The sequence below is a fragment of the Pimephales promelas genome, chromosome 6, assembly GCF_988280905.1.
Source record: "Pimephales promelas chromosome 6, fPimPro1.hap1.1, whole genome shotgun sequence".
NCBI classification, from domain to species: Eukaryota; Metazoa; Chordata; class Actinopteri; order Cypriniformes; family Leuciscidae; genus Pimephales; species Pimephales promelas.
The window spans coordinates 19,847,691-19,867,162 of record NC_142774.1 but is presented as its reverse complement, the minus strand read 5'-3'; the positions used below and the strand labels follow the sequence as shown (position 1 = coordinate 19,867,162).

At 39.6% G+C, this 19,472-nt stretch overlaps 1 protein-coding gene across 5 annotated transcripts in view; it reads left to right on the top strand.

Moving 5' to 3' along the window:
* The window catches only part of zc3h13 (zinc finger CCCH-type containing 13), an 81,939-nt gene that overhangs the window by 38,449 nt on the left and 24,018 nt on the right, over nucleotides 1-19,472 (top strand). For all 5 annotated transcript variants that reach the window (XM_039672437.2, XM_089132239.1, XM_039672436.2 and 2 more), the window contains one exon: nucleotides 7,285-7,500. In XM_039672437.2, the coding sequence (XP_039528371.2) occupies nucleotides 7,285-7,500 (216 nt within the window). The remainder of the gene's footprint in view (nucleotides 1-7,284; nucleotides 7,501-19,472) is intronic.

Genomic DNA, 19,472 nt, shown 5'->3' with positions numbered 1-19,472 from the left:
CGCGCACAGACAGGCGCTCGAGCGCTGGGCGTTCATTCACTTTCGCTCCGACATTAGTAAGACTATATAGACTACTGAGATTTGTTCTATACAGATCTGTAAAATCAAAAAGACTGTTTAAATATGAATTGGGTGTGTGAATGGACGAACGCACAGATGCATAGCCTAAAGAAATAGACAGACACAGATGAAATAGATTATCAACTGTTATCCAATGCAAGCTAATGCAATGCACATATCAAAATAATGAATCCTTAATTTTGAAATGTGTGTTAGAAATGTAAATGGCCAACTTTAAAAACAATACTTTATATGGATATTAAATAATAAGATGTTTCCAACTCTAACTTTTTGCCCATATAACCTATTTGACCAGCAGTGATGTTTTCGTCAGTGATGACTATAACGAAATGATTTCGTTAACGCGTTTTTTTATGACGATAACGCGACGATGACTAGCTAAAAATAGCTCTGAGGTGACTAAAACATGACGAGACGTTTTCGTTGATGAGACGGAACGAAAATGATTATAAGTCTGACGTTCACAATGCATGTAATTTATGCCTGTTTTGCGTGAAATCGGTCTGTATTGAGCTAAAAATGAGTATCAGCAATGCTGCCATTTCCTATCGCGTGCGCCCAGCACCGGCCGCCGCGCGCGCACCAGATTCCACACAACAACACAGGGTTTAATGGTAGTTTCGTACCAAGTCAAGTCAATAGAGTCGGACAAAAACTTGGAAAGCATATTTTGCAGCGATGTTTGTGTGAGCATATCAGTGAACATCCCTGACCACTCGGTGAGTTTGACGTCTTTGTAGACGAATGTTTAATGCGTTTTATGAATGATTGTGTGGGTGCTAACGCACAAACCTAAAATTCTCGGGACAACAGCATTTGTCCAAATTTCAATCTTAACCGTTCTATTTCATCAGAAACGATCTTAAAACAGGGCTTTAAGTGTAAAATACCTAACTAACCAAGACCAAATACAGTGTTTATTCTGGGATTGTCTTATTCATTTTTATGTTCAACACACTCCAAGTGTCATGTTTGTTTCATACTTTATATTCAAGTATGCATTCTTTGGTCAATGCACCTCAGTATTAGATATTTATTTTATTATTTTGTTTCAGAATGTTTGCAACTTTGCAGTTTGCACAAGTTAAAGATATACTGGGTTATATACATAATGTTTGTGTTTACAAAAAATGTGCATCTTATTGTTGCATACTACGTTGTTCATTGCACTTCAGCAATTTCTCAAATAAAGCCACAATTGCCAAAGTAAGAATGTTTTTATGCTTGGCTTTTTTGGAGTAAAACAGTGATTTCACTGTTACCACTTTATCTGTGTACAATGTTCTAGTAGCTCAACGTTTTTGCTGTTTAAACTTTAAACCATTCCTTTATTACTGTGATAACTGGTGAAAATAGCTTTTAATATTTAGGGGTAAAACTATAACTTCAAATATGGGTATATATATATATATATATATATATATATAAAAAAAAAAATATATATATATATATATATATATATATATATATATATATATATATATATATATATATATATATATATATATATATATATATATATATATATATATATATATGAGTTTGTGTACACCTTCTGGTGCTACTTGGACACGTCATCAGTGAAGTATCCGGGGTCATAGGGTGTTTCAGGTCTTTAATCTTCATACTCCCTCACCCGGGTGACCCAGCCATGGGTGATCAGTCCCCGGCTTGTGTCCAAGTGGCATGTTGCTCCACGTTTCCCCCCTACGGATCTGCAGCCACGAAAAGCCGTTTGTGGTGGCCTTCTTCAGCTGTAGTCCTTTCACTCCAAGGAGTTTGAGGGTTTGCAGCAATGAGCGACCAACGAAGCCTCGGCATCCGACCTCAACTGGCTCGCAGCAAGCTTTCCAGCCGTTGTTACGGCACTCCGAGCTGAGCTCTATATTTAGCCCTCTTGCGCTCGTGGGCCTCTTCAATACGATCTTCCCAGGGGACAGTTAGTTCCAGGATGACCACTTGCCTAGTAGACTCGGATGTTAACACCATGTATGGGCGGAGAGAAGTGGCTGTGATGTTGCCTGCTCAATATGTGCTCCAGCGTGCCCCTCTTCTGACACAGCTTGCACTCGGGAGTATCTGCCAGGCCCCAGGTATGCAGGTTAGCCGAGCTTGGGAGGATGTCATAGACCGATTGGACAAGAAACTTAATCCGAAATGGCTCTGCTTTCCAGAGCTCTGCCCAAGTAATTCTGCGTGGGTCTACGTGTTCCCACCTTGTCCACGCTCCTTGTTTGGACCTGCCGGCCATTTTGGTGCAGCATTCTTCCTCCACCTCTGCTCGTATCTCATCCTAAATCATTCTACGCCTCTCTTTCCCCCAGGCCAGATCGTAACATGGCTTGGGAAAACAACCAAGACCTGCTCGTCCCGTCGCCACGGAGCTCACCAGCGTTTTGTGCCTTAGTCGCGCCTCAGCTCTGTTGACGGCTTCTTGCGCCTGCCACTTCCTCCCGGTCTTTACAAGGATTCCTGCTGCTGCAACTTTTGTGTCCCTGGAGTCCCTGTACATCAACACCTCTCTGGAGCGGGTGACTTTGAATTCCTCAGTTAGTCCACTAAACGGAAGATGCAACTTGGTGGAATGGCCGTACAGGGCAATGCTGCTCAAGGACCGAGGGAGTCCCAGCCATTTTCTGAGGAACTGGGTGATAGTCTTCTCAAGCAGCTGGACTGTTGATGAGGATACCTCGTAGACTAACAAGGGCCAGAGTATTCTTGGCAAGACTCTGTGTTTGTATATCCATGCTTTGAATTTTCCGGGGAGGCCAGATCTATCAATCGCTGTAAGCCAGGAAATCAGGTCGTGCTTGGTTTGTTTTATGGCCACTGAGTCCTTCAAGGAGCTATCAAAGATCTTCCCCAGGCTCTTGACTGGTCTTTCAGACACCGATGGAATCATTGTCTTTCCCAGGGAAAAACGAAAACGGTCGGACACTTTACCCTTCTTTAGGACCAGAGAACTGGACTTAGCGGGCTTGAAGCTCATCCTTGCCCAGGAGATGAGACTTTCAAGCCCCTGGAGGAGCCACCTGCATCCTGGAACAAATGTTGTCATCACTGTCAAGTCGTCCATAAAAGTTCTTATGGGGGGCTGACGGATCCCAGATCTTGACAAGGGACCTCTACATTCCACCTCTCTCCACCTCAGCTCTGGCCGATGGTGTTTTCAGTGCAGTGAATGTGTCCGCTGTCCCGCGCCCACATTCACTCACAGACATGATAATCCCCACGGGGATCACCCCGCTCGCTCTCTCAGCCGACTGCTATAAGGGAATCAAGCGCAGCAAGGCTGCCCAGCCCGCCTCATACACTGCAAGCACCATAGACAGTAAAAGCACAAGCACACACAATCTAAAGACACGGGAGGCTGACCGGTTGACTGTTTGTTGACTTTAATTTGCGACAGTGCTGCGGAGCTTGTGGCCTCTAGGGACGTTGGACGTGAAAATTACATGTCGAGCACCATCTAGTGGCCAAAAAGTTCCGCAGTGTGGCTTTAAGTAAACATACACAGTTGAGAAGGAAAACACGTGTGTAAGAGTATATTGGATCCATGCATTAGCTCTTAAAGTGACAGCAGCCTAATAAACTGGCAGTCGGTCATTAATGATCCAATAACAAATGTCATAGGACAATCACTCACTGATCTTGACTGAATAGCTTAAATAAGGATTGATCTATATTGAATGTGTACAGTAAGACTTTTTATTTTTACATTTATTACATTTTTACATTACATTTTGTTATTTCTTATCTGAATACCATTGTTAATACATCTTCCTGAAAAACTTTAAACACTATTTAATTTTTCCATTTTGTATGAAATTAGTTTCTTTGTTATTATATTGCTGACTGTTTACTTGTATAATGTAATTATTTTGAGGATTTTTCTTACATAAATTAACCTGGTAACACTTTATTTTATTGTTGTTTATTTTTTTGTTTATTTGCTGTTTATTTGCTTATTTGCTGACTGTTTACTTGTATAATGTAATTATTTTGAGGATTTTTCTTACATAAATTAACCTGGTAACACTTTATTTTATTGTACACTTTATTTTATTACTGTTGTCATTAAGTGTCATTCGGTAAATTATGACACTTTAAATGCAAAGTTGACATTGTTTAAAATGTCTTTGTTATGACGACTTGACATTAACAACTTGACATTAACCAAGAAATCAACCGGTCTAATTATCAAACTTAAAGAAGTTATTTAGCTTTGTGTTAACATTACATTACCCTGTCCCTTTCATATGTTATGGTTGGTTTTAACTTTGGTTGTCATGACACCATTATAACTGTGACATGAATATTTTACTTGTCCCTCAAGTAAAGTGGAACACATTGTACTAGTTATAAAGATGTCATTAAGGGTTATTGCACTGTCAAATGCTTTAACAACAGTGTCATTAATATTTCCCCTTACCTCAAGTAAAGTGGAACACGTTGGACTAGTTATGATTTCTTGGTTAATGTCAAGTTGTCATAACAAAGACATTTCTGTCTTTGTTAATGTCAAGTTGTCATAATCAAGACATTTTTGTTTTGGTTAATGTCAAGTTGTCATGACAAAGACATTTTTGTCTTTGTTAATGTCAAGTTGTCATAACAAAGACATTTTAAACAATGTCAACTTTGCATTAAAAGTGTCATAATTTACCGAATGACACTTAATGACAACAGTCATAAACATTCATAAAGACTCCTTGTTCATGACAGGTGTTATGTCATGATTATGACAGTGTCATGACAGTCTTATGTAGAGGTCGACCGATATTGAATTTTACCGATAACGATACCTAGGTTGGGCTGTACTTGCCGATAACCGATTAATCAACCGATAGTTTTTAAAATTGATACTGGATAAAAACAAACATAACACTCCAAGTAAAACAGTGCTGAACTTTATTATAAAAATACAAAAAACTCTATGAACCATGAAAACATGTCAATAAAAGTCATTCTTTCAAACAAACAAAAAATAATACTCTAAATAACAAATTACACATTACAAATGTAACTGTTTAACTGTTCTTTTTCAAATAATAACTAAATTTGCCATCTGAAAATAATTTAAACAATAAAATATGTCAAATGTGTGTTTCTTTAGCTATAACATGTTGCAAGTCCAATTTGTTAACAATGATTTATTAGCTAGTTTACATGAACTATGTGCATTATGCAATATAAATGTTTACAGCATTAATATTTGAGCAATAGAATTTCACCTTGATCATTCATGTTAGTTCATAGAGTTTTAACTATGGTTAACAAATAAAAACCTTAATTTAAAAATGTAGTATGTTAATTAACAAACAATGAACAGCATTTATTAACCTTAGCTAATGTTAATTAATGTGTTAACCAGCGACTGGCAAGTTCGGGGCTTTATTACTGTCGGTGGTTCGGGGGGCTCCACTATGCGCTGCTCTGTCTATCCAACAAAACAAAACGCCAACGGTCCGTGAAGCATAGCCTATATGAGTTGCGTATTTTAGTTCCACTTTCATTTTGTTTGTATTCGCTGCTAGGTAATGTGTCGATAGATCGCTTATTGCTCAGACGCACATCAGGTTGTGATATTTGTTTCCGTCTCACTCCGTCTCTCATGTTCCCACAGACGTTTAATCGCGCTATTCTTGTCACGGATTCATTGACGCGTCCCTTCCACGCTTACCATGCGTTTAACGTGTGGCAAATTTACCGGTCGCACACTCTCAAAATGCGACTATTTGGTCGCAGTCTGGAGCCCTGTATTTTATAGAACTTAATGAATATTTAATAAAAATAAATATGTAATAAAAAAATGGTGAAAAAAGAACCGAAATCGAATGCTTCTCTGATTCATTTGTTTTTGTCGGCTGTATGAACATATCAGTTTGCTATCATACGTCTCTAGCTTATATGCGACGTCGCTGCATAATGAATGCATCAAAGTGACAAGCTGGATATAAACTAATGCAAATAGATGGTAACAATTTGTGACATTAAACATTCTGGTCGGACTTAGGTGTATTTTTGTGTCAGTGTTTTAACCGCTTGAGGTATATTGAGGTACCTAACTAATGTGCGTCCTCTCAGCCACTCTCGAAGGCAAACAAACATACTGTTGTGCGGTTCTTTCTCTACAAATGCAGCATTTAGTCAACAAATTCATCAGTTTATAATGATATGACAAAAAATGTCCTGTGTATATACCTTTTCGCTGTCCGTGCTTTAGCACACGCATCAGATGTCAGCGATCTCCACTCTCCACACAGCGCGCGCTCTCAGTGCAGCGCGCAGTGTCACGTGTCGAAATAAACAATACGAGGCATCAGATAGTTTTTATGACACCTCTAGAGGCCGCTCTTGTACTGCATGATGCCAGCAGACCCTTCTCAGCTCTCTCGTACTGTGTAATGAATGACAGCGCGCACTTCTCAGCCGCCCCGGCAACGGACGAAACCAGGAAATAACTATCGGTGCGGATTTTTGCCGATAACGATAGTTCCACCAATCAACTATCGGTGCCGATTAATCGGCAAATCCGATGAATCGGTCGACCTCTAGTCTTATGCACACCCCTTCAAATAAAGTGTTACCATTAACCTAGTATTCATTTAGCTGAAGTATCGATAATTATTGTGAAATTTCAGTGATATTTAAAATTACTCATGTAGTGAAATAAGACTTGGATCGTGATTTCAATATTCGTGATTTCAATGTTGACCAAAAATAATCATGATTCTCTGATTTTCACCATAATTGAGCAGAACTAATTTAAATTTAAGGTAAATGCTGACAGTGAATCATTTAATATATTGCATATATGTTGGAATAACTGTGTTTTTTTATCATAGTAACAGTAATCTTTAATATTGGTGTATTGCAACACACCTAAATACAAAAACAAAGTGTTAACTGTGTTGCTAAATTACTTTTGCTGTTTTTACACATCAGAATCCTGTTTTGCGCTTGTCCACAGCAAAAATACCATTTTAAAGTTTAAAAAGATGCACTTGCGAGCAGGAGGAGCGCTTCAGCTTGAAAAATGCTAATTGAAAGCAATGTTACGTTCTTTTCATAAAATTTAACAATTATTAGCTACTTTTTAAGGAGTAATGGAATAATATGAGAACTTTATATAAAAATGAAATAATAAAAATACATTTTAAATACTCAGGCAGAGGATGTGTGTTGAATTTTGTTTTTCAGGTACCTCTCGTGGTGGTAGAGCATCACAGACTGACGCTAGCAGTGCTAGTGGGCATGACAGCTGGGAGTCCCGCAGCAGTGGTTTGAGAGAGAGGAGCTCAGAGAGGAACACTGATCGTGATCGCTATGACAACGACAGACCGAGAGGAGAACAGCCCAGAGATGAGCGGCGGGGAGGACATGCAGAGAGAGATCGCCGTGACAACAGAGAAAGAGGTGAATAATAAGCAAGACATGTTCTTATTATTGGCAGATGTCAACTTCTGTGGCCCTGCTATTGGAGAAAGGGTAAAGGCGCTGATATACTTCAAGCGAAATCAGGCCAAGTTTGTTTTGTTTTTGTTTCAGCAGTTTGAAACTGTCTCGCTGTAAATGCGTTCAAAATACCATTGGTTCGTGGCGTTTATGTAATGGGTGGATGTGCTCTGAGGCTCTGCCTTGTTTGACGTGGAAATCTTCTCCGGTTTATTTCTTCTGTTTAGTCCCTTAAGATCAGATATCCATGATTAAAAACATGAACACACTGGAGAGCCTCTTTATAGTAGAAATTGAAGTTCCGGTACTAATTGAAAGAGACACTGTTTTTGAATACCATAAAAGCCTTAAAAGCTTAATCCAAATCAGTGAAATCATGTAACGTGACTGTCGTAAAATGCAGTCTATTGCGGAACATGCTTTATTTTAAAAAGAGTTAATAAAAGTGCATTAAACCGCGAAAGAGACTGATCCTGCACGCTTTGTCTGTGTGCGCTGTGAGATGGAGCAAAACACAGATGAGCAAAGTATACTTGGGGTTTCAGACACATGCCTAAACGGTCAAATATACACAAAAATATGTCTGTCCATCTTCGTGAGGATCATCTTCATGAGGATTTACATAAACAGGGTTGGGTATCGAGAATCGAGTATCGATTGGAACCGAGACTAACTTTTTCGTTTTCCCCGGAATCGTTCAAAAGTTAAAATTTCGATTCCTAGTTTCGATATTCACAGTCCGCCGAGCGGAAGAAGAAACCGCTGAACAACACCAACGAAGAGAAGCGTCTACCGGAAGTGTTGGCATAACCACGCGAACATGAGTACCTTACGTCCGCGATCCAAAGTGTGGCTTCACTTTTCTAAAAATAACGAAATCTCAGCAAAATGCAAAATTTGTGACAAAAGGAGTATTTTTACAGAAGGAGTATTTCCTTCAGAAAGGATTATTTCCTTCAGAAAGGCCGTTGGTTAGCAAGGTTAGCTAAACTTTTTTGACCCTGCCTCTTAAAAGAATCAGAATCGAGAATCGTTAGGAACCGGAATCGAAACAAGGAATCGGAATCAGAATCGTTCAAATTCAAACGATACCCAACCCTATACATAAATACATTAGTTATGTCTTAAGTGAATTAACATTTGGGAAAGAAATTGGATGCATGTCTTATATTAGATCCATAGTATATAGAGTTAGTAAATAATGCTACATAAGTATTTTAATAACCTATAAAACTTGGCATTTGTAGAAATTTACATTTTAAAAGTCTTTAAAAATGCTTGTAAGTTCATGTTGGCTTAGGGCTGGGTGATAAAACGATAACAATAATTATCATGATATAATTTTTCTTGATAAAACGATATCAAGAGGTCGATACATGTTCGATAATGTTTATGTGCCAAAAGCGGAACAAAACTCACGCGGGCGCCACATGGAGCATTTATCCACTCTGCTCAAAGTCCAAACGGCAGCACAGCGCAAGCTCACGCAGACGCGATTACTCTGATCGTCTCGCTCACGAGATCCAGTGAGAAGCGCTTGAGTTCAGCGAAGATCACAAATGTCAAGTTTAAACCAGTTTAAAGGCAGATGAAACACAGCTGACAAAAAGTAGAAACACTGCCTTCAACGATACAGTCAGAATCTGAATTGATACTGAATCCATTTAGCCTACCATGGATTTACTGTAAGGTTAGCCTACTAATATTAACTGCACCATGAAATGTGGCATATACATATTGAATTGTATAATATTATTATTAATGTAGACAATGTATTAAATGACTAATGGAATATAAGTACAGTATTTAATAATGTATTTAACTGTTAGGCTACTGTTTTTCATACAAATACCACAGAAACCTTAAAGTTACATTTTGCCATAATAGTGAGGTGCTAAGTTATAGGCTATAGCTGGTTTTATCTGTGGTTATCATGATCCAAATGCTTGATACTGGATGACCAATGGTTAATTTTAATAAAACTCAAACAGTCAGATTTTATTTTACAAATAAAAATGTGGTCGTTACATAAAAACAAAAAAAAACAAAAACAGATGTTACTGTTTTTGTTAATGAAAATAAATTTAACATTAGCTTAGTACTAGCTTGAGTTAGGATGCAGATTTACTGTCAACTCACTGTCAAATATGCATTTCGAGACAAAACATGTCATTTGAATATTGCAGCCTGCACTGCAAACTGTGCTGAAGATATATTTTTCTATTCAGATATTTATTTTAAGGGAAAATGACAGTTTGAATGTTCTACCTCATATTTGTGAAATGTTCACCTGTTTGGCAAGTGTTTGTCATGATATGTTCTGTCAATAAAGAGTAGTTTAAAACCACAATTAACGCTCTGGTTTATACAACTTTCACTTAGGAGCAAAAATCTGCCTTTAAACTTCAAAGAAATAAAGATTTGACATTTATCGTGATGATTATCGATATCGACTGGAAAAAAAATTATCGTGATAATTTTTTTTTGGCCTTATCGCCCAGCCCTATGTTGACTATTGTGTAGAATAGTGTTAATGGCTACACAACTAGAGGCCTATAATATCTGCGATCATGGAATCGAATTGGCCAATTAACACGCGGAATCTAGTTTTAACGCGGAATTTAGCAGAATTTTACATATTTGGAATGAAATTCGGTTTTTGTGTGGGAGAAGAACGTATGTCTGGGGAAAATGCAGAGAGACGGGGAAGCAAATCTGGGCGACAAAACCCCTCCCATCATTTCAGCTCATGACTGCATCAAAACAATAGCCGGGTTTCCACTGAAAGCATGGCGAAGCTGCTCTCCACGGCTCTGCTTTCGTCGGGCGAAAAAGTTAAGAAACTCGTCGCACACACGCACAAAGTCCCCTCCGTGCACGTCTGTCTATGAGGTGCCGGACCGAGTGTGTGTGTGTGTCCGAGTCGAGAGCGTGCGAGAGAGACGAGACAGCACGCTCTACAGTGCGCGTGAAAGAGACCGAGTGTGTCCGAGAGAGCACGCGAGAGAGACCGAGTGTATCCGAGAGAGCGCTCGACAGTGCACGCGAGAGAGACCGAGTGTGTCTGAGAGAGACCTAGTGTGTCCAAAAGAGCGCGCGAGAGAGACCGAGTGCATCCGAGAGAGCGCTCGACAGTGCACGCGAGAGAGACCGAGTGTGTCCGAGAGAGACCTAGTGTGTCCAAAAGAGCGCGCGAGAGAGACTGAGTGTGTCCGAGAGAGTGCTCGACAGTGCGCGCGAGAGACAGAAGCTGCGTCCCAATGTGCATACTATGCCCGAAATAGTATTGACGGTTACTAATGTCACATACCAGGGCTGTAGTACTCGAGTCCGGTCTTGGACTCGAGTCCGGACTCAAGACCGTTTTTCTATGGTCTCGGACTTGTCTCGGACTCGCTAGTATTCGGACTCGGACTTGTCTCGGTCTCGGCCACTGGTCTTGCCAAATATGGCTTTTGGTCTCGACCGAGTCCAACATTTTTGTATGCGTGTTCATTTATTACTAGCCTATCAGGGTAACGTTAACGTAGAAAATGCCCAAATTAACCGACCAAGCGCTGACTACAACCGAGCATGTCTTCTCATGCTGTTACTATAGTTACTGGGTGTTACTAATGATTCCCGCAGGTCTCCCATTTATAATGTGGGATATTCCCGCAATCGTAATCCATACAGATCATAAAATCAAATCATTCTTTTAATAACTATCTGCCAGACGCAATTTCACAAACAGTGCGAGTACTCAACGGTGCTTCTCTTCTCTCAAAATGTGTTGTGGAAGGCAAGCATCAAGCGCTGCTGCGATAATACACACTCACGTTGTCGGGACATGACAAAATATTCACTTGCATTTGGGCCAGCAGTGCATCGTGAATAAAGCTTACCATTTGCACGTCTTTTTAAGTCTCACCAGTTTAACATTCAAGCAATTTTAAACTATCAATGCTCGTGCGCTCTCTGGGATGACTATGCGCACATTCATAGAAAATCCACCTCAAGAACAGCTGGCCAGTAACAAAAGTTATTTTTCACGGATTAGCTATATTGCTTTAACACTCAAAACTGTGTCAATTTTGGTCTTCGTGAGTATAATGGTCTAAACATAGTCGGTTTTGTCTTTAATAAGCATAAAACGCATGCCAGTATAATGAACAGAGAATCCGTGCACTATATCTTTAAGTGACTGCAACCATATGTGTCGGTCATTACTTTTGTCATCAAAACAACAAAAGAGAGCTTTAAGTTAAAGGAATCATGATTAATAGCCTATGTGTTTAATTTATTCAGGACTAAAATACTATCCAGTGTTCTTTTCCATTTGATTACTTTATTCAGTTTCTGTCTTTGAATACTAGTGTTAGACCTATTCAAAAACGTTTCTCTTTATTTGTCTTTATTTGTATCTTTATTGTATTTATTTGTGTAACTTTTTTCAATTTAATTGAACAATTTAAATCAAGCCTTATGTTAGTGTAAATTCTTAACAACATTACCCCATTGTAAAAAATGCAACGAGCGCAAACATTTAGGCAAGATACATTTAATAATTTTGTTTGGCAAAAAGGAAATTCAGGCCCTGAAGACTTTTTTTTTCCTGTCCTGGACTCGGTCTTGACTTGGACTCGAACCTTTTTGGACTCGGTCTTGACTTGGACTCGACTAGTCCTGGTCTTGGACTTGTCTTGGACTCGACAAAGGTGGTCTTGACTACAGCCCTATCACATGCTATTTACGATGGATAGTGTGCACATTACGATGCAGCTAGAGTGTGACTTTTATTTTAACTTATATAAACTAATATAATTTATTTTTACCGGACAGTTTAAAGCTCATAACCATATTTTGTTGTTACTTGAAGTACTTAGAGTGCAGTGTTATGTTGCATCATGCATTATTTGTCATTTTAAGAGTAAAGGCCCTTTCACACTGAACGCGATTTTGACGCGCGAATAATTCGCGCGATGGTTTTATTTTTTGATCAGCTGTTTGTGTAATGAGTGCTTCCACACCGAACGCGAATCTGCTGCGGCGAAAAAACGACTTTTATTTTTTTCGCTTCGATGTCGATTTTTGAGGCGAAAGAAAAGGCTTCAGCCAATCATATACAGGGAAACAAAGGTGACGTGACCGCAGCAATGACGGACGGACCTTCTGATTGCTTGTGTGTCGAGTCTGTGAATGAATATCTGAAACAAGGACTGGTGGGACGTTGTGCTCGTTCGTTCGTATCGAGCCCAACCGGGTGTTTACAAGGCTTTTCAGTCCATTTGAGCCTTCAATACGTTTACTAAAAGTGTTTATTTGATTGCATGTAAACGTAGCCCCTGATGAATGGGACAGCTCACCTTCTGCCATATGTTTCTAGCTCCGGTAGTGGGTGCCCCAAACCTTCTTTTCTGCTTTTAAATAAAATAAAAAGCTTGTCTTCACTGGATGATAATGATAGTGATGAAGAAGCTATGTGCCACGTCCCGCAAGTCATAGCACTGTACCGCATTTTTTTGTCTGCATCCTTTTATTTAATCGTCCTTTAAATAACAATTCTACAATTTAAAAAAATGTAATAAGAAAACATAGAAAATGCACAGCACAGACGTTAATGGAGCCATCACAAACAAACGAACTCTTCGTGGAGATAGTATTTGCTCTGATGAATGCTGCGTGGACAAGGAACCAGGCAACTGTGGACCTAAAGTGAACTGGTGAAAGTGAGCTCCACCTGCCAGTAGTTACTGCGAGTTACTGACATGCAAATAATTAAAAAGAAGGTCCAATCGAAGCTGCCAGATCATCAGACAAACAATATAAATTCAAAATGCACTGATCGAACCCGGTAAGAACGCATTCATCTTTATCTTTCCTAATGGACTTATGTGCTTATTTGAAAATGTGCTATTTAGAGATTGGGATTTTTTTTTTTATTAAGCCTATTAAAGCATCATGTTAACATCACTTCAAAAAGACATCTAATATAAAATCTATATTTATTCACCTATAGGCTATAATAATAGCCTAATAGAGTAGCCTACGTTTTCTGATGAAAATCAGGTCTGCTTTCATCGGCGCGAATGTTTTGGAATGTTGAAGTTCTGAACGTCGCAAATTCGCGTCGCGGCTGATGTGAATGGTTTTGACGCGAAATATTCTCACGCGAACTATTCGCTTTTTCGTTTCGCTTTTCCGTTACGCATCCGGTGTGAAAGGGCCTTAATGCCTATTTTATTTGTGTACATTTTAATCATTAACATTAAAAGCAACATTAAAAGCTCTTTTTACAACTAAAATAATAGTAAAGGGTAAAAAAAACTGAATTCACAAAAATGAAAACGGAACAAACGGAATTTGCAAAAATTAAAACGGAAAAAATGGAATTTGGGAAAAAATAAAACGGAATTTGGGAAAAAATAAAACGTATTTTATAGCGCCCTACACAACCAGCTACATTAAAAATACAATGCTTCCATGGAGAGACCAACTTAGGCTACGTTCACACTGCAGGCTGAAACGACCTAATTCTGATTTTTTTTTTTTTTTTTTTTTTTTTTTTTTTTTTTGCCCCTATGCAACCTGTATCTGATTTTTTCTTGACAGTCTGCATGACACAGATCCGATCTTTTCAAATGCGACCCGGGCCACTTTGGTATGTGGTCCAAATACGATATGCATCCGATCTTTTGAAATGCGACTTCAATCTGAACGGTCAGGTCACATATATCCGACCCGCACGTCATTGCACGCACCTGTAGCTAGCCAATACACGTTAACTCCAACGCGTTTCTGCGCTGTTATGGGCCGCTGCAGATGTGTCTCTTCCGCAGTGTTGTGCCTGAACGCGTTCAATGAACGATAGTGCATTAACGCGTTCATATTTTGGGCGAACGTGACAGTTCACGTTCGCCCAAAATAAACGTACTGTATTACTGCCTGATGAAATAAACGTACTGTATTACTGCCTGATGAACATTACTGTGAACACGTTCATTCTGGTGTCTGTGAACGTGCGCTCTCCGTCAGTTTAACTGCCAGATTTCTATAGAGCCTTCCTGGCTAAAACACATGTAAACATGGCTTAAAATCTAGCGAAAAAACACCCAATCTGGCAACACCAGCCACCAGTGTTGCACCGCGGCCGCCGGCGACAAAGCAAGGAGCACCGAGGACGCGTACGATCAATTAAACAGGTTTTATGACGAGGTCGGTGACAGTGAGGATTGGAAAAATCGTACATTTATGTGCAAACTTTGCCCGTCGATAAAATAATTGTTGTCTGTGTTTGTATATGGGCTGTGGCAATAATAATAATAAAACAAAAGCTCTCAACATATGGAAAAAAAAGAACTATTCCGCAAGCAAGTGACGTCGTTGACCGTTGTTTACTCTTCTGTGCATGCGGGTCACTTCTGGGTCATTTCACGTTCATATAGGAGATCACAAAAGGTCGCATTTATTTGGAAATGTGAACGGCCTTGCAAAAAAATCGAATTTTTTCAAAAAATCGGAATTGAGCATTAAGCCCTGCAGTGTGAACGTAGCCTAATCCTAAACAAACGTTCTCTTTAAACGGAACATTTTCCTTTTGATGATTCTCAAAGAAAACGTGCCAGGTGTCTACTGTTGCTATTGTAACAAACGCAACTTATATGCACATCTGATTGATAGATAAACGTGTGCTCTTATTTCAGTATTGTTAATGTTGTAGTTATTTCAGTGGTTTCCTACATACATTCTTTCTAAATTTAAGGTGCTATATGTAGCTTTTCTTCCAAAATTAATAATTTTTTTATTGCCTGTGTGTGAAGGGGTTGTAATCGCGTAACATATTCCAATGATCCACTTGTCAGGTTTTGCCATTACCTCTGAAGGCCAGTATTCCTATTCCTATGTGAAGTCTCAGGGTCGGATTTTCAGGGAAATCCGTTGGATGTGACGTGCATGCGCGCTTACGAGCCTCTTTCCTTTCGTCGCATACAGTCTCCGCGACGGCATTGTAGCTGACGACATGGAGTCCGAAAACTAGGGCTGTTTTCGACTAAGGATTTTCATAGTCGAATCTGATTCGTTAGATTTTGCAGTAGTCGACTGATAGTCGAACCTTTTTTTTTTTAGATGGGTCTAGCAGCTATATATTTTTTTCATTTCAAACAAAAGAGATGGACGTATGCGCATTAGGCTATTCGTTCTGTTTTTTTTTTTGTAAACAGGCTATGTTTAGGTAGTATTTTTCATGTTTTAATCACGCAATCATGTTTTTGATGCGGTGGTGAGCTTGTAACTTGTAACTTAATGCTTTAGCCCAAGGGTAGCAGTGGTGCTGCCGAAAATAAAAAGCTGTCACAAAGAACAAATATAGCAAGGAGACATTTTAATTGTTTATTAATAAAGATGAAGTTGACGATGCTGCGCGATCTTCGCATAGTGCATGCGCCAGAGAGAAGTGCACAGTTCATTTCATAAGCAGAGAGCATTACGTTTTCTTTCGTTTTGAATCGTTCTATTTACAGGTAGACATTTCAATATAGATATATGTTTCGGGTCTGTGGAGTAGACTATACTTGTACACTTTTGCGGAGTTGCAGTAGCTAGCCTATATTTATGAGACGAGCTCCAGTTCACACATCGGTGCCTCCGTGCCTTGATTATCAGTAATTGTTACACCCCTGAAAAAGGGGAGAAATAATCACGAGAGTGATACGAGTCAACTTTCCTCACTGAAAACTTTTATTGTTATATTCAACAATAATACATTACAGATATACAGAAAATAATAGCTGTATAAGGCTTATTCAAGTCACAACAGCATATTCTGTAATTCACTGGAACATAAACTCATTTTTTACAATAAAATAGCTGTCAATCAAGCACAAAGTAGTTTTAGCTCAATAAACATTACTACATTTACCAAAAATATCAATAAAGTGCTTGACACATTATACAAATAACACAGCAAAATAGCTATTATCTAGGTATCTGTTAATTCACAATTCACATAAAATGGCGTCTGCTCTCATTACGAGGCTATTTTTCTCTGTAACCGAGCGAGGGCTCCGCTCATACACGGACATTTTAAACTCCGTAAAATTAACTCTTGCTGACTCAAAATGTTACTAAAACACACCTTCAACACTCTTAACATGTTAAATAATTATTACATTTACTTAACTCAAATTTATATTCAACAAACCACCTGAAAAGGGGGAGAAATAATCACGAGGGTGATACGAGTCAACTTTCCTCACTGAAAACTTTTACTGTTATGAGGAAAAGACCGCGATTTCCCCGTAAATTTGGGTGGGGGACAAAAGCAATCGATCGCGCCACATCGATTAAGATCACTTTGGCGATCACAGATTAACACATTTTACCCATAAATTAGGCACAACAAAATTAATTAATCACTCTAACGTTTACATGTTGCTCTATTAATTTTAACCCTTTGAACACATGTCAGATAATTTTTTTTACACAATTATGTGGACTGAAATTAATTGGACTGAATTGTTTCATTATATAAATTGTTTCAATCCCTATTACTACAAGAATACTGGATGCATTATCTTTTTAATCTTAGATATTTGTAAAATCCTCACATCCTATTAAGTGTATTAGTATTAGCAAGTGTTTTTATAAACTGTCACATTCTCCCCGACAAAATAAATGTCGTCCCGACATTACCAACATTCATCTTAAACAGTCTCTTATGCACTGGACCTAGAAAATCATCTTCTGTGAGTCCGTACTTGAGCAGGGGTCAAAGTTCACAGCTCGAATAAAGTCAACGCATTGTCCACAGTCCTGTCTGTCGATCAGCTGTATTACATTCCATAAGCAGTTTCATACTGCTAATTTAACAGTCCATCAGCAGTGTTAATTCAACAGTCCATCAGGCTCAATGATATGTATGCATAATCTGAAAATTGTCTCTTGCAACAGTCTGTGAAATCAGTCAAACCTGTCCTCTCTAGCATTATGATTGCTGAAGTCCATACATGCAGGGTGGCTGAAGGTAATATTGGTGTGGTGATGGCAACCACGGGACCAGTCCTGGTGCAGGGTAGACAGAGAACAATTGCGGTTGTGGCTGGATACTGTACAAGGAAGGCCTACCAAGCTGATCATAGGTGATACGTCTTGGAGGGTGTCTTTCTCTTTCTGGCCGCTGATAGGCTGGGTCCTCAGGTTCAGCAACAATAGTGTCCTCAAGTTCAGCAACATTAGTGTCCTCAGGTTCAGCAACAGGAGTTAATGAAGGAAAGGCCCTTAGTGGACGATCATCAGGCAGGTTCATCTCTTCAGCGGGTAGGTCTTTAATGGTTGTGGTCCCCTCCAACTGCTTCTCAACTAGGAGCTGTGCTGGTAGCATATCAGGAACTAAAACTGTCTCTTTCAGTGGTGGAGGCCTGTGTTCTGACACTCTCGCTGGTTCAGTGTATGCGGGGACCTGTAGCGGCTCATGGTGAAGATCATATTCATCCCCGCTGTCTTCATCAGAGTCGAGAGACTGATGCCGGCTGATGTTTCCTTCTTTTCTTACTTTTGTCCTCGTTAGTCATTTCTGGTTGTGTCTCAAAAGGTAAGTGGTCACAGGACATGAGCAGATTTCTGTGCAGGACTCTGGAGCGGCCCCTACCGTTTTCTGGTCTCACTTCATAAATCGGCAGGTCTGAACCCATTTGTCTCACTACTGTGTGAATTGTATCTTCCCAATAGTTACGGAGTTTACCTGGTCCTCCTCTTGGTGTCAGGTTTTTAATCAGAACTCGCTCGCCAGGCTGTAGCACTGCACTCCTAACTTTGGTGTCATAGTACTTATTACTCCTTTCAGCATTTTTCTGAGCATTTTCATTTGCAATGGCGTATGCTTCCTCCATCCCTTGTTTCCATTTCTCCACGTAGTCTCGCTTGTTACTGGGACCTGCCTCTGTGCACAATCCAAAGAGCATATCAACTGGAAGCCTGGGTGATCTCCCAAACAGAAGAAAAAATGGTGAGTATCCGGTCACTTCACAACAGGTGCAGTTATATGCATAAACTAGTTTGTGCAGAGACTCTTTTCAATTTGACTTTTGTGTCTCAGTCAGTGTCTTTAACATTTGCAACAAAGTTCTGTTCATACGTTCCACTTGACCATTACTTTGACCATTACATTCTTTAACTGATGGAACAACTGATTTTCGAACTCTCCCCCTTGGTCATGGTGGATGCGGACGGGGAACCCAAACTTCAGGGCAAAGTCATTGAAGATGAGATTTGCAGCAGTTTTTCCTGACTTTGACGTGGTGGGGTAGGCTTGCGTGAAACGTGTAAAATTATCAACAATAACGAGGATGTACTCGTATCCGCCTTTGCATCTGTCAAGATGGAGGAAGTCTATGCATACCAGTTCAAATGGCTGTGTTGTCACAATGTTTGTCAGAGGGGCTCTTATTTCATGGCTTGGCCTTTTCTGTTTGACACAGCTACAAGTTTTAGTCACATAGTGCTCAATGTCAGACTGCATAAATGGCCAGAAGAATCGGTCACGTACTAGTGATACAGTGCGGTCAGTACCTTGGTGTCCCATGTTATTATGTAACTCTTTCATCACTTTACCTTTGTACTGCTCGGGTAGAACTAACTACTTGCGGGCTGTAGTGATTCTGTACAGAATGCCATCACTGTCTACTGTCAATTTGTCCCATTCTCGGAATAGGAATTTTGTCTTTGAACTGGATTCTTTTTGCTCCTTAACTGGCGGTTTGGAACCAGACCGTTTGAAATCAAGCACAGGACGGATGACCGGATCAGATTCTTGTGCTCCTCTTATCTCATCTTTTGGAATCGAGCTGATTGATGCAGCGGTTGTCTCACCTTCAACTGATACTGACATAGATGCAGCCAAAAGTGACCAAGTTGCAACAGACTCTTTCTGTACCTCAACTGCTTGTATCGTGGCG